General features: G+C 37.6%; 1 protein-coding gene across 2 annotated transcripts; it reads right to left on the minus strand.

Annotated features, from left to right (window-relative positions):
• Positions 1-211: 211 nt before the first annotated feature.
• Positions 212-16,160, minus strand: ano6 (anoctamin 6). Of its 2 annotated transcripts, none has more exons than XM_082166764.1 (20): positions 15,615-16,160; positions 14,181-14,248; positions 13,912-14,040; positions 13,100-13,168; positions 12,544-12,822; positions 11,589-11,702; positions 10,634-10,749; positions 10,212-10,346; positions 10,014-10,119; positions 8,399-8,459; positions 7,558-7,703; positions 7,365-7,442; positions 6,981-7,215; positions 4,757-4,926; positions 4,327-4,424; positions 4,077-4,207; positions 3,777-3,982; positions 2,380-2,573; positions 1,426-1,531; positions 212-1,328 (listed from the first exon to the last, which is right to left on the minus strand). In XM_082166764.1, exons 1-20 carry the CDS (start codon positions 15,697-15,699, stop codon positions 1,116-1,118), a joined length of 2,739 nt encoding a protein of 912 aa, XP_082022890.1. In that variant the 5' UTR covers positions 15,700-16,160; the 3' UTR covers positions 212-1,115. The 2 variants fall into 2 exon arrangements, with proteins under 2 accessions (XP_082022890.1, XP_082022891.1); XM_082166765.1 differs by having other exon boundaries at positions 13,912-14,054; positions 15,615-15,675.
• Positions 16,161-16,504: the final 344 nt, after the last annotated feature.

A 16,504-nucleotide genomic window follows, 5' to 3' on the forward strand; every position in this document is an offset into this window, starting at 1 on the left:
GGGCCCCATTACTTCCATAGTGTAGGCTATATATATATAATATAATAATAAATAATAGTATCTTATTAGTAAAATAAATATATATTTATTTTACTAAGAAGATGGCGTGGATATCAACTATTATTTTATTATTATTTTGTCATTCTAATTGATTAAGTATGAGTGGATATTAATTAGCAAACTATTTAAACGAAATTATGTAAACGATGAACATTGTACAACATTAACAATTTATTTTTTATATATAAAAATGCTATTGTCAATATATGTGCAAATATACGAATATTTGTAAACATTGTATTGTACAGAGGTAACACACAAAAAAATGGAATATTCACAAACATACAGAGCATGATAGAATGATAGAAATGTTAGCTTAGCTAAAATAGTAACAACAATAATAATAAAAAAGTTAATTTATGGCATCTTGTGCTCACAGTGTTGTGTATGAATCTGATATTACCATAATAAACATTACATATAAACACAATATTCATATAGTACTCCAAAGTAGTTTAACAAATCCAAAAACATGGTATTATCGTTGTAACATTAAGGCACTTTTTTTTGTTAGTATATTTTAAAAAGCATTAAATGCTCTGTTTATTTTATTTGATGTATAAACCTCACATAAAAAAAAACTTGATTTGCCAGCATAATACTTGATAGTCATTTAAATTCTTTAAAAATATCTTGCATTGTGTTTATACCAGATTTTGCACATTTAGTTCAATAAGAAGTGATAAAGATCAAATACTTGTTTTCATAATATATAATATGTCAGTAACATCTGCAATAATATGCATTGCAATGGATTGTCAGAACAAAAGCTATTGGTTTTTACCAGTCATCTACAACAAACGAAGAATTATGACAACATATCTCACTTGGCAAAAAGCAATTTCTAAAAAATATTAAAACTAGTGGTTTTAAGATGTGGGCTCCACACAAAACCTGTTTTCAAGGCATATTTCACTCGGGCACATTATACACTGTGTCCGGGTAAAATGAAAATGACTATGCAAACATTCTTGAGCTTGTTTGTTTGAGGTTTAAGACGCATGGATCTGAATGTGAGGCGTGGGACAGGGATTAAGGACGGTCAATGTAAGGCTTCACAGCTTCAGGTCCAACTCCAACTCCGGCTCTTCAACCTGGTTCTGAAGCTTCTCGGTGACGGGCTTCATGAGTTCCTTAAACTGTTCTATGTTGGTTTCATGCAGGATCTTCTGCGTCAGGTAACGCTCCCGTTTGATCTGTTCTTTCAGCGCTTCCGGCACATCCGGTATTATGTAGGACAGCATGAATTTTGTGAAATAAACGATGTGCTGAGAGGAGAACAAAACAGCATATTTAGAATCTTAAAAACACAAACACAAAGTTTGTTTCAAGAGGTAATCAGGCGTATCACATCTAGTCACCTACCTCAACAACAATCATAAAAGCCAGTTTGGCAGCAATGACGTGCCAATAATATATGCTGAACTCATATTGTTTATGATGACTGGGAGGATACCTGAAATCTCGATACCTGAGAACATAACAAGAGCAAATTAATACATCTGTCAGTGTTCAAATATATCAATGTAAAATCTTAAAGTCCCCCTGTAGTCAATAATTTTATCCCTTAAAACTCATCTTTGATCACCACAATGGCATATTTTGATGTTTTTTCCTGTGATTTTTTTTTTAATTCATGCTTTAAAATAGCTGGAATGTAACTCGACACCCTTGCCTCATTTAGCATACGCGTTTCTATGAATATGCAAATAAGCCCCGCCTCCACTCACTCATACTCCAGTTCATGTATCGGAATGGTAATGAATATCGGAAGTCACGTTGACTTGATTGGTTACAAGGTAGTTTGCGACGTCAGAAACACCAGCGATATCAAACCGCGTTTATTAGTTCACTTTGGTTCACTGCAGTTTTAAAAAGAGAAAATACTCAGCAATGCTGTTGACTCACCATTTTTTGGTGATAGTTTGTCTTAAAGCATATTAAAAACAACACACAGACATATAAATAACATTAAATGCTTGATTTCCACTACAGGGGGACTTTAAAAGACCTTTCACTGAACTCCACCTTAAAACTACAGATCAATCTGACCTTAACATCTGTTGCCACCAGCCATATTATTAGACAAGCTTTTGCTCTTTTCTATGCAAGTCTATAGAAGTAATGTTTGGGTAGTTTTATGTAAATTATTCACACATACAGGTGTTGCAGGTCACTTATAATGCGACACAAGGTACACACTTTTCTAAATGTTTAGATAAATCTATGAAACATGCATGCTGTGTATTAAACTACGAGCGAGCTGTCATTCACAAATATAACATGCATTCACAAATAAGTGATGTTTTACAAGCTGACCGGCATGTGGTGATGTTGGTGTCTGTGTTTGGTTTGCTGATGGTTGTGAAGTCTGCAACGTTGAATACAGACAGCGAGCTGTTGATGAAGCCCGCCATGGTGTGGTCTGATCCGCCTGTGTAAGGGTTCACAGAAAACGCCCAGTAATAAACCAGCCGAGGAATCATGTCCGAAGTGAAGGCAATGATGGCAGCCTGGAGAGGAAAACAACCACAGATGCAGACAGTGAGTGAACATGACCTGAAACACACAACAAATTGCTGGGTATTGACACAAATTTCTAGATTCGATTTCGACTCACAAACTTGTGATGTGATTCAATTCTGATCTTGATACAAAGTGAATTGATTCATTTGGAAATTTATCAGGTAGCTACAGTCCAACAAGTAAAACATTTGAATATAATGTAATATAATAGTAACTGTTAATTATGTTTCTACTTCAATATTTTTTTTGAAATATAAACACTTGAATGGTGGACGTCATAAAAACTAGTTTTCATGACGGATTTAGTAAAGTGCAAGAGATGAACGGTTCATGTGCCACATTAAAAAGAGCATCAAAACAACATTTAATGTTTGAATATCATAATAGAATTGACAGAATTTGAAAGCAAATCAAAGTAACCTTCTGTATTATTCTTTTATGGCGCTTTTCCATTACCAGTACCAGCTCAACTCGAATTTTAATGTATACATATATTTTTTTATTTGTTTTTGTACTTTTTTAAAAAATTAGCTGAAATGTACTTCTGTCATGACAACTCTCGGAGTGATTGGCATGGTAATGGGTATGACAAATGACAATGCTGTATGTTTGGTCTTGGCGGAATAGATCTGCTACGCTGCTGCTGCTGCAGAGCAAGTACGGGACTTGCTACTGCCAATACATACACGACACGCTGCTGTAAGCAAGTAAGACATGCTGCTGCTGTACAATATACCGTACATGCATTACCCTTAGCAGATCTATACAGGTGGAGCTGGGGAAAGTGGAGTGTTTCTGAAGCGTGCTGCACTGCTATTCGAAGGTTGAGCAGCAAGCTCATTGGCTACTGATACGGCAGGAACCAATCAGCTGTGCCTTTTAGATAACAATGTGATTATGAACAGGTGAGTAAAAGGACCTATTAGCCTGCACAATCTAGAGTTTCAAGCCAGAACTTTGTATTTAATTGTTACCACTGGTGTTCCCCAAGGCTCAGTCTTGGGACCTCTTTTATTTATTTTGTATTTACTGCCTCTTGGACAAATCTGTGTTAATCTGAAGAAATGAGTCAAATGGGATGAGGGTGAGTAAATGATGAGAGAATTGGCATTTTTGGGTGAACTATTATTCTTTTAAGAATCGATATTGGTTCATCCAAATGAGAATCAATAAAAAAAATTTCAACCCACATTTGTGGCCACTGCGAGAATCGTCACTCCCTGTAGGATGGGCTGCCAGGCGCCAATGTCCTGGGCCTTTTCCGGAACTATGCGACGGAACTGAGTAGTGATTTTCCAGGCGTCAACACGGATTTCACACAGATTGTTGATCAGTGCCAGGAGAGGAGCCAATGGGAAAGATGCCACAAATAGAGTCACAAATCCAAACTGGATCACTGTGGGAATGCAAAAGACAAAAACACATTCAGACAACAGTGTTCGGGCACTCACAGCTGATTGGATGATTCAAATGTGTGCGCAAAATCTCACCCATCTCCAGGTATTCATAAAACAGGCCGAGCTTTCCTATTGGCTGGAGTTGATAGTCCTGTTCCCAGCGAGGAATCACTCTCTCTGAACCCACCTGGGTGCAACGACGAAATATCAGATTCTTCAACCACCTAGAAACACAGGTGTTTATTAATTGCTGTGGTTTTTTATCTGCTCTATGAAAGAGTTTATCATGATGTTAATGTTTATAATATCTTCAAAATGGTCTCATTCGCTGTGTGAAACTCACGGCAGAAGGACTTCTTGTATGTTGTTCCAGACGGCCTTTCCGGTCATGATGATTGACAGCTGTGTGGTCAGCTCAGTCAGGCAGCCGCCAGGATCACACTGAACGCAATAATGTTTCATGTTATATTAAATAAAGACATGTAACAGACTTCTCACTTATGCATTTTATCCAAAGCCACTTGCATTGCATTCAAGGAATATCAGTTGATGCATGTTGTTATATAAAAGTAAAACTTAAAAGTAAAACAAGCTGAAATTATGACATAAAAAGTCATTACATACTTAATCATAATGACACTCATAAGATTGAGATTAAAAAGACAATTTATGTCTTTCTATGTCATAATGATGAATTTTTAAACCAGAATTTTGACCTTTTCAGTTTAGTAATTAGTAATTTAGTTCCTCGTCATCTTGCAGAAATCTCTCACCTCCTCGTTGCGGAACTTCCCAAACCAGTAGACGGGCTTTCCCGGGTACCCCACCACCTTTCCTTTGAAGAAAGCGATGTAGAAACAGGACGAGTAATAGTTCACAAATTGAAAGAGGAACATCTTCAGCGTTAGGCTGTCCTCGTACTCCGTTTTGGTCCGCGGCAGCTCTGAAGCACACAGAAAGAGCCACATATTTACAGAGGATCCTTTAAACACTTTTACTCAGTATGAATTATGGAACTAAAATAACTAATGCAGTTAATTACTGTTAACACTTAGGGCCCTATCATTCACCCAGTGCAATGCAGCACAAGGCTCACGCGACGCAAGTGTTTTTTGCTAGTGTCAGCCTGACGCGGTTATCATTTTCACGTCCTGCAGCCACGTTGTGCAAATGCATTTGCGCCCATGGGCTGCTGGTCTAAAAACGAGGTGTGTTCTGGCGCATTGATGGCGTGTCGCTATTTTGAGGCAACTAAAATAGACTGAGCCATTGATCAACTGAAACCTGGTCTAAAGTCAATGGCGTAGTATATTTTTTTTGTTATTTAAAAAGCGCATTAGTAATATGAGCCAATAGGCGGGTCCACAACGCGCGTACACTTATTACACACACAGGGCACACAAACATGCCAAATATTACAAATAAAAGGATTACAATGTAAAAGATTATTATTGTGCACATAAAGATATGGTGGAATCCGGCTTGTCCCGTAGATGGTCTGAGCTTTAACCTCACGCATGAGCAGATCCGCGTTCAGTCTTTCCGCTTGCAAATTCCGCCATGTAAATAGCAAATTCTCCATGGCACGAGCGCAACTGGCTTTTAAAGGGAATGGGAGATGAGACTCTGGTTGGTTTATTGCATGTTGCACCAGAAACACACCCATTACTTATTAAGAGAATAGAGACAACCCTTTTAGACCATGCGCCGGGAGCACCGACCATTTTTCCTGTCGTTAAACTAGCAAAAGTGGATTCAGACATGCACTAAGTGCACTAGCGCCGTACGCTCTAGACCATCGGTTCCCAACAGGGGGGTCGCGGCCCACAAGGGGTCCTCAGCGAGCTCTGTGGGGTGTCGCGTCATATATTGAAAAGTTTTGAGCAATTTGCATTAAATAAAAGTCCTTAACTTTTTTCTGTTCAAAATGTATATAATGAGCGAGTTAATCATGAATCCATTTTCCAAACCGTGTTTTTGTCTTATCCTGAATCACTTTGGTACACCTATAATAAGTGATTACATTGGGACTATTTTACCCTGGTTCGGATCGCTGCCGCTGCGGAGTAGCCCAGTACTTGCGTGACTCGTCATAAGCGCACACAGAGAGAGAAGTAGTTCCGGCTACAATGTTCTTCCGAAAGACGCATTATTCTGTTAATAAACCTTTTGAAGGTTAAAAGAAGGTTGAAAGATTTAAGTCTTAAGGGAATCCTTTGAAAGAAAGATCTATAATAAATATTCTTTTTTATTTTTTAAAAGTACTGTATTTTATTTTATTTTTCTAAACTGTTTTAATTATTCTTATTTCTTTTCATTATTTTAATTTCTTCTATGTAAAGCACTTTGAATTGCCATTGTGTATGAAATGTGCTATATAAATAAACTTGCCTTGCCTTGCCTTGCCTTGCCTTGCCTAATAAACGCAAGTTTATTATCTCTTGCTATAGCGCCAAAAGCCTAAAAAATAAAGCCTTACATTGATAAAGCCTCACAATAACATTGAGGCCCCAGACAGAAGTCATTTAGTAATAGCCTATATTCATTCTTTTTTTTACCTACACACAAGTGTGAATACTGATATTTTTGTTATTGCATTTAAAATAGGGCAAATTTATAGGCTACTCCTAGGCTTACATTTTTAAATTACAAAGGGCCTACTAATGTTTTTGTTATTGTATTTTCAATATTATAGGCTATTATTTGTGCATAAACATATCTGTTTATAGTAAACATACCGTTTGTTTGAAAACAACATATTTTGTCATCCTTGCTGCAAGCTTACAAGAGAGAAAATATCATTAAATGTGAAGGGGGGCCCTAAAATATTTTCTTGGGAAAAAGGGGGTCTCAGACAAAAAAAGGTTGGGAACCACTGCTCTAGACCATGCGCTTAGATCGATAAAATAGGGCCTTTATTGTCAAAAAACAAATTCAAGTCAAGTTAATTCAGCGAATCCCTGCTGTAAATCATCAAACTACAGCGAAATCTGTTACCGAAATCTGTGATCCAAATGGCAACTTTTTCGTAGACATTGTTGAGAATCATGATGATGATGAAGCTGATGATGGAGGCCGTGATGGAAGTGGCCATCTGAGGGGTGACGAACTCTTTGAACGGCTCCAGCTCCTTGCTATTCTTCCAATCCGAGCGCAGCTTCACAGAGAAAATGATAAACATCACCAAGCGATACACGATCACCCCGACCACTGATGCTATGATCAACAGAATCTACACGAGATCATAAAAAAGCAAAAGAGAGATGGATGATGCAACATGAAATGACATTGAAAAGCATGCGTAATGTGAACGCAAGTGATGATGGCCCAGAACATATATTAGACTTTAAATGTATGATGAGACTGAAAGTGTAATATTACCCAGAATAACACAGTGCTGATGCCACATGACACTCTCATGCACTTTCCACAGGCCGTGTACGGCACCTTCTCAGTAGACTGTATAAAACAAACACAGAAGCACACTGCATATTTAATGCTTTTTTTAAGCTTACTTTTGAAGTCAAACACCTAAAACAATGAACCCAGCCCCAGCATCCAGTGAAACTCACACCTTTGTAATAGGGTTCAATCTTTCATGGACGCATTTGGCCTCGTATTCTGGTCGTGGTTGTTCCTCCTGCTGAAGAAACTCCACCGTGTCCCAATCGTGCTCCAGCACGGCCTGGTATCGTTTCCAGAACTCCAAAAACAGTGTCACTGTGAAAGATAAAACACATTGCATAAAAGATGTACCAAGTCATAATTATGAGATGAAAAGCTGAAAGTTTGACATTAAAAAGTTGAAATTATGACATTAAAAAGTTAAAATTATGACTTAAAAGTTTAAATTATGACAAAAAGTCACAATTATGGCAAGCTAAATGATATAAGAAAAAGTCAAAAATATGACAAAAAAAAATCTAAATTATGACATACTAAGTCGAAATTATGAAATTTAAGAGTCCAAATTATATATTAAGTCATAATGACATAAAGATAACGTATACATTGACTTTCTATGTCATAATCATGTATTTTTCAGTCAGAATTTTGACCTTTTCAGTTAGAATTTCAACTTTTTAATGGCAAAACGGCAAAAAGCTCCAAACATATGTATGCAATGCACCTAAATGTTGCATTACAAAAAATTGCAACACTTTACAATAAGGTCTCATAAGTAATACGTTAACTAATGTTAATAAATGGAACCATATTTTAAAGTGTTGCCAAAAAAAATGAGTGTTGCATGTAGCTTGCTGGTTCTCGGCCAGAATAAGCTGAGCCTACAGTATGTGGATGTAAAAGCATTGTTGATGCAATGTTGAGTAATTAAAGGTTTAGCATAATGAGGCTAGGATTAGGGTTCAGATGTGCATGGGATCATGTGACCAGTGTATGACATCATTACTCACCCCAAATAGACATGAAAACAGCAAACACTAATGTCCCATAGTTATCAAATATACACAGTCTCTGTGGAGGAAAACGAGAACAGAAACACATGATCAGTTTCAGAACAACAAAAAGGGAGTTTCACAAACACCAGAAGTTAAAACCTAGATCAGACATGAAATCCCCAAATCCTCCAGAGGAGACGTTGTGAAATATGCAACATGTGTAAAGAGCACTGATGTTTTATCATAAGTTTGCAGTATTCTCAACAGAAACCCGAAAAGATTTTTCGGATTATGGCAGAAAATAAGCTCTGTGATCAAAAAAATGCTTATGATTCTTACACGTTCTGTTCATCACCATGATAATCTTTACAAATTAACACAATTTAAGGCCTGAATACAACTGGCAGCAGTTAAAAGCTAAACGTAGGCTATAAACAAACTACATCACAGTCACATGACTTCAATCAAAGACTTTAGATGTTCAAAAATGGTGCACTCATATTATAATTATAAATGGGAGAAAGTGCAATAAGCAATATGGCGGAATTAGTCCCGCCTTCTAAATAAAACAGCCAATCGCTGATTGATAAAGTCATCTTATATGACATTTAATGTCCTCAAAGACCTCTCTAGTCCTATTTATTTAATCACACAAGATTTCAAATGTTGGTTTGGTGGTCCTGAAATGTCATCGAAATGTTTGGGAATAATGACCTCCCAGAAGCATCTCACACAATTGCGTTCCCAAACACCAGCCATCCAATCGCAAGATAACACGACAGTGTTTATTATAGCATTTAGTCATTTATGATGATGTATGAAAAAATAACCACAGACTGCAGCAATGTACATTTTTATTACAGATTTTTTGCGCAAATTTCCCAGGAGGAGACGATTTTGTTCTCTTGAACACATGGGATGGAAACGGTGACTTATTTTGCAGATGTGTTATGCAATATTTCAATTTTGCACGCAAGTTAAATTTGCAACTTTGGATGGAAACATGGCTATTGACTTTCAGGACAATGGAACCGGAAGTGCTAAAATGCTTGTTCCTGGGTTTCGGCCAAGCGGCAACCTTCCTCTTTCTCTCTCTTGAATCCAACACGGAAGTGACTTAAACGACAATTCATCGACTGGCCACTAGAGACCGGCTCCAAAAGAGAGTCAATCCCATAAACCCACATGTTAAAATACCCAACTTTACAGCAGAATGTTTTTTTTTGTATAGCCTGGTGCAAAAAGTGGTTTTGGTCTATAGCTAATTTTGCCCTTCATGACGACTGTGTGGGGGGTGCATTTTTTTATAACTCATCCGTTTAAATTATATTAAGCCTTAAAGTTATGCATAATTAAGGGCGTGGCCTCTTGAGTGACAGGTGGATTACCAGTGATGTCACTACTAGCCGTTTGTCTGCTGTGTGTTAGCGTCACGTCACCTCAGCTAATTCGCCTCGCTGCACATTTTTGGTTATCCGGGAGTGACACTGCCAAGATGGCGACGATTGGCTCCGCCCACTTTCGGCTTCAAAAATGCTCCAAAAACATACGGGTGACGTCACGGACTCTACGTCCATATTTTTTTACAGTCAATGGTTTTGACCCAGAAGCACTTTATTTGAATACTCACTTTAGAGGACTCACACGTGATGTTCAGCCTCCAGTACGGACAGTCTTCATCACACTGCGGGCACATGACAATCTGTCCACCAATCTGAGGGTCGCACACCTCTTTGCTGCCCAAACAAGAGTTATAATCAGTCAAAGCACATTGTGTGTACTGTGAAGTGTATCAGAGCATAACGGCGTGATGTTATGAGTGCTGTACCTCCATGTGCTGCTCTCTCTGGTTTTGTATCCGTATATGAAACAGCCGAGGCCGACTGCAGCAGCGAGGGACAACATGATCGTGTAGAAACCCAGCCAGGCAAAATAAATGCCGATCTTCTCACCGAAATACTTCCTGAAAGCAAGATCAGGTGCACATTAATGAAACTGAACTGTCTTTAGTAGAGCTGCTTTATAACTGCATCAAAGTTCTTTCATAATTGATGAACTTGAACTGAATTAAATCAACATTGAACTGAATGACACTATTGTCTTCTGTAGAGCTGCTTTATATCTGACTCAAACTCGTTTCATAATTGATGAATTTGCATTAATCGCTCATCTAGAGGGAAGCAGAAGTCAGAATAGAGACTAAAAACACAAACTGCACGAATGCAATAGTCTTCTGACACAAACACACACCTGATCAGGTTCAGCGGCTGCATCTTGTAGAAGCTCTTGGGATGCGCCCACTCGTTGTAAAGCAGAAATCGTTCATTCGGGCAACTGGGCTCTTTAGATTTCACATTAAATCTGCACTGTTACAGAAATCACAAAAACACCAGCAAAAAGCACATTAGTGATCATTTAATACTGCAGTAAAGTACTCATGCATCACCTCTGTACATAAACTACATCCAGTTTAAACTACTTTTTTGGGTAACACTTTATTTTACAGTGTCCTTGTTTCATTTTACATGTAATTGCTATAGTAATAACATTATATTATGCATAATTACATGCAACAAGCCCTAAGTCAAACCCTAATCTTAACCCAACCCTATAGTAAGTACATGTAGTTAATTAATATTACTCAGTAATTAAATGTATAATAACGCTGCAACAAGGACACCTTAGGGTGGCTAGTTAGTTATTGTTTTTTATTATTTATTTATATTTACACAGGTTTCTTTTACAGTTACTGTTGAAATGTATTATTTGATTTATTTTAAGAATTTCTTGTTTATAACAAATTTATTTAGTTAGCTAGAATCTTTTTTATTATTTATTACACAAAAGTATATTTTATAGTTTTTATTAGTATTAGCTTTTTTTTCCCTTTTTTTGATTAATTGTAGTAATTTATGTAATTTTGTAATTATTAGTGTTTTTATACATTACTTTTTAAAATATAAATATAAATAATATTTATGTTTGTGCTTAAACTTCAGTTAGAAAGTTTCATTTAGTTCAAGGTTTTCATGTTTTATATATATATATATATATATATATATATATATATATATATATATATATATTTAATTTTTTTATTTTATAACAAAAATGTTTTAATAGTTTTAGTAAATTATATTAACCCTTACTGTGACTGGGGAAAGTATGATGATATTTTCACCTGTGGTGTTTGATGGTTACTTACATCATGTAATGGATATGCATCTTTGTACACGCCTCCGTTCAGCAGTTTGGAGAAGCCGTACTTCTTCATGTTTCCTCTGATATCATACGGAGCTCGGTTGAGGACGTAGTACGCCTGTAACCAATGGTATATCAGTAAGAGACAGGTGAAGGTAAAGTGCGAGCGACTCTTAGGGCCCTATTTTAAGCATCTAAGCGCATGGTCTAGAGCGCACGGCGCAAGTGCACTTAGTGCGTATCTTAAATCCACTTTTGCTAGTTTAACGACGGGAGAAATGGTCGGCGCTCCCGGTGCATAGTCTAAAAGGGTTGTCTCTATTCTCTTAATGAGTAATGGGTGTGTTTTGGGTGTAACGTGCAATAAACCAACCAGAGTCTCATCTCCCATTCCCTTTAAAATCCAGTTGCGCTCGCGGCATGGAGAATTTGCTATTTACATGGCGGAATTTGCAAGCGGAAAGACTGAACGCATCTCTAGCGAGGAAACGAATCTGCTAGTGCGCGAGGTTAAAGCTCAGACCATCTACGGGACAAGCCGGATTCCACCATATCTTTATGTACACAATAATAATCTTTTACATTGTAATCCTTCTAGTTGTAACATTTGGCATGTTTGTGTGCCCTGTGTGTGTAATAAGTGTACATGCGTTGTGGACCCGCCTATAGGCTCATATTACTAATGCGCTTTTTAAATAACAAAATACTACGCCATTGACTTTAGACCAGGTTTCAGTTGGTCAGTGGCTCAGTCTATTTCTGTTGCCTCATAATAGCAACACACCATCAATGCGCCAGAACACACACCAGCACGTCTATGGGAGAACAGATGGGCGCAAGTGCATTTGCTATTTTAACAGCGCAGGACGCGAAAATGATAATTGCGTCGGGCTGAAACTAGAAAAAAACACCTGCGTCGTGCCGTGTGTATGATAGGGCCCTTAAGATGTTCAACGCACCATTCTGCTCCTCATGGCTGGCGTGAAGAACTGATCTCTGTCCTTCACGTGAAAACGGTTCAGCTGATCCTTCCTGAAGGGGGCCGTGAAGTACTCCGTCTCTTTGACAATGACATCTTCGCTGGGGTAGAAGTGCTTGGTGAAGCAGTTGTACCCGGAGGATTGTGGGGCCAGATCATTGGGCTGGATGGGCAGTCTGATATGCAGGACTTCAGCGTAAGAGCACAGCGTTTCAAAAGGCATGTGCAGTTTCACATAGAACATTTTCTCATCTATCACCTGCAAAACACAGAGAATGGAAACTTCTACAGGAAGATGTATACGTGCCTTTGTCTAAAACAATAGCATTCCTGCAGATCAGATCAACAGGTTGAGACAAGACCTTCTGTATATCCTTCCTGAGAATCCATATTTACTGGTGGAACTGATATAAACCAGGCATAAATAAAGCATGAAATGACAAGAATGTAAAGAAAGAGGAACTGCGGGTCTGATACTTATGGAGGAAAACATCTCTAGGGGAAATCTTATTTAAATGTGCGATTAAACAACTTACGGATTGTGTCGCCTCCAATTCCACACCAAAATCCATCAGGCTTCCTTCAAAACACTCTCTTCGTTTTTGCTAGATAGTAAATGAAAAAGGAGAGAAGAGATAAAAACTCACTGATTTTGCTGTGTATGAATGATGATGACGTTGTAAAGAAAATAGTCTGGAGCTTGAGTTAGATGTAGGTTTAGTGATTAAGGTTTTTAGTATGTGTGTGAATCTCACAAAATATTACTCATTTAGGGTTTAAAGTCGGCATGAAATGAAAATACACATCAAATGTTTTTAGAAAAGAAGAGAAATAACAACATTGAGGCATCACAAAACAGTAACTATATATATACACACATATATATATATATATATATATATGTGTGTGTGTGTGTGTGTGTGTATATATACATATGAGTGTATAAACACATATATAGTGTGTATTTATATGTGCTGTCAAATCAATGACAGCACATTTTTTTTTTTTTCATGTTTAGTGACAGACTTTTCTCTGGTAACGTAAGCAGGAATTCTTCTATCAGTTAGTGCGCTTAAATTCCGCCCCTAGCATATTTTGAGTGCCACGCCCACATCTCAACATCCAATCAACAACCGATGCATAGATCCAAGTCCCCGCCCCACTTTTTCCTACCAATAATGCGTTATACTCGGATGTATGTCACAATACGGAAGAAATGATCTGTTGCTACTTCCGTTTCATCGTGCCTTTAGGCATTAAGGTTATCGTTAGGTTAAGAGTCGAGGGCTACGAGTTTATATTAGTCATGAAGATTAGTAAATGAAGTGTTCATGTGACCTTGACTTACTTTTCTCCTATAAATGGATCTTTTTTTCTCTGATGCATTTTTAGACTCATCCTCATAGACCAAAACAAGGTCAATCCTTCTCATTCCATCGTTGAAAAACAGTGAGTCTGGGTTTCCATTGAAATCAACCTGCAAACGACAAACTGACATCACAGGAAGCTCACAGTCATCGCTAGTCATGCTAAATTAGCAGTTTTAAAAAATGCTGAATTTTCTCCTAAAATTCTTCTAGTTTGGGCTTTTTCAAGATGGACAGAAAAGAAACAAACCTGTTTCACTTTTGGCGCAGCTTCACCATCTGGTCTAGATTTGTATGTTGGCGCCTGTTCAGAATAATCTGAGAAAAAAAGCATTCATTTTGTTTTTAATGGAAACATCCAACAGGTGAATCACAACTTCTGTGATCAGAAATGAATCTGCAGCCCTTGCCGATGATAACTAACAAGTAGTAATACATCAACATACTTAATATTTTCAATGCATACACCATTAAACATTTTTCCCTTCAAACAAATCAAACTACATTACACTCGACATGAGAACACTTTGGGATTCTCTGATTTAATGTTTACTTACAGTGAAGGGAAAACCCAACCAAAACAAACTAACAAGAGAGCAAAGCATAATGGGAAACATTAACTCAAATCAGATGTTGCTCGGCTGGATGGAAAATGTCTATAGCAACGGCCTGAAAACAGTCCGTACAAGGAAAACTCATCTATCCCATCACGCCTCCACCACACAAACTTATTCCAGCTTATGAAATTAAACTGTCCATAAAACAGAGCAGCAGGGCTGACACAAAGGAAAATCCTTAGTGCATTTAAGACATGTATTTGTCCAATGAATATCCCCATATATTATTAATTTTTAAAAAAGTGGATTTGTACAATTGATCACATTTTTTGTGCAGTTCTTGCAGTAAAGTGCAACAGAATCAAAAGTAGGGCAAAGGAACTGACATAATTGAGCATTAATATAGACACACAAAATACATAAAACACATGCATGCATTTAGTTTGAATCAAAAATATTTTAGTTTAGATGGCCATGAAGAGGATGGTGGTGAAGTGTGTAACTTGTCTTTCTGGTTAGGTCGTTTTGTGTTGTTTCGGGCTTTACATATATGCAAATGTGTCCGAGTCCTTTTAATATGTTTTCTTTGCAACTGAACGAGTTTGAGCACATTATTTATGCGTTTATAGCTGTGAAATACGACTGATGCCTTCTCGTAGCTCACCACACCTGCTGCACCGAAAAAGAAACTAACCATGTGATTCCAGCTAACATGCAACCAACCGTCTGTGAGCTTTTGATAACGTTCTGGCAAGCTTTCTCGAAGTTATGAACAAACATTTTTCCAGAAAAGATACGTTAGAAAGAATAAGAAAATAGGGGGGAAACGTTTCCCCGAAATGTTTTAGTTACACGTAAACACGTTAGTACACGTTTGTGTAACATTTCTTTTATGATGTCACTGGTTGTTTCAGAACGTTCAGAGAAAAGTAACATTCCCAAAATGTAAGCAGAATTCTAAAATGGAACGTTCGCATAGAAAAAGAGAGAAAAAAGTTTCTCTTAAACTTAAAATAGAACGTTGGCAAAACGTTCTTAGAACATATGTTTGTAAGCCAGGACGCTGTCCTCTTTCTCTCTGAATCATGTAAGATAGCGATATATTGTTGTAAAGATGCCGAACTCACCCACTTCAGACATTAAACACATCTCAATATCTCCATTCTCCGTTTCTGAGTCCAGCTCATTAATGTCATCTTCTACTTCAGTCATTCTTAAAACTCAGCACAAAAAAAACACTTAGAGAAAGCAAAGCAACATGTAACGGATAATATCAGGAGTCCGTACAGCACAGATGCGCAGCAGCAATACAAAGTATGACCGTAAAAAAAAAAAAAAGAAATCAGAGAGTGAAAGAACAAAATGCGTGAAGTTTTCCCTGCCGGTCCGAACTTGCTGAGACTGAGTAGGTGGGGTCGGAAGAGGCTTGTAGGGGTTCATACGCTGGATTGCATAACAATTTGTTGCTGAAGCTACTTGATAGTTTCCGCTTTTGCAATAATTCCAGACTTTTGAGTTTGACCACAGGTTTATACATACAGACAGTTCATGTCTATATAAAAGCTAGCCTACATTTTTCAGAACAAGTCATTGTTTATATTTTTTCTATCACTAGATAACGCATATTAAAACTAGTAACTCTGCATATTGTTTGGTTAAACATAACTTCAAACGATAGAACGTATTTGCGCACTAGGAACGATTTCCGTGTCTTCGATTTCACACGGAGTGTTTGTGCGACGGAAGTGAGCTTTAGCACCTTTGATATTGTAATCTAATTTATTTGTTCAAATACCAGTTTATTATACAGGGTGGGCCATTTATGTGGATACACCGCAACAACATGGGAATGGCTGGTGACACCAAAGTCCCGTTTGTGGCACACCAGTACATGTGAGGGGGCAAACTCCTCAAGATGGGTGGTGACCATGACATATACTAATGTGCCACAAACAGGACCTCAATATCACCAACCACTCCCATGCCACCACGGTGTATCCATATAAATGGCCCACCC

This window comes from Leuciscus leuciscus (assembly GCF_965113295.1).
Source record: "Leuciscus leuciscus genome assembly, chromosome: 4".
Taxonomy (NCBI): Eukaryota; Metazoa; Chordata; class Actinopteri; order Cypriniformes; family Leuciscidae; genus Leuciscus; species Leuciscus leuciscus.

Excerpts from the sequence above, each read along its gene's own strand:
- ano6 (XM_082166764.1), bottom strand. The coding sequence starts at position 15,699 with ATGACTGAAGTAGAAGATGACATTAATGAGCTGGACTCAGAAACGGAG. Across the intron at positions 14,041-14,180 it reads CTGCGCCAAAAGTGAAACAG|GTTGATTTCAATGGAAACCC; the intron begins GTTTGTTTCTTT and ends TGTCGTTTGCAG. Across the intron at positions 1,329-1,425 it reads CTTTTATGATTGTTGTTGAG|CACATCGTTTATTTCACAAA; the intron begins GTAGGTGACTAG and ends TTCTCCTCTCAG.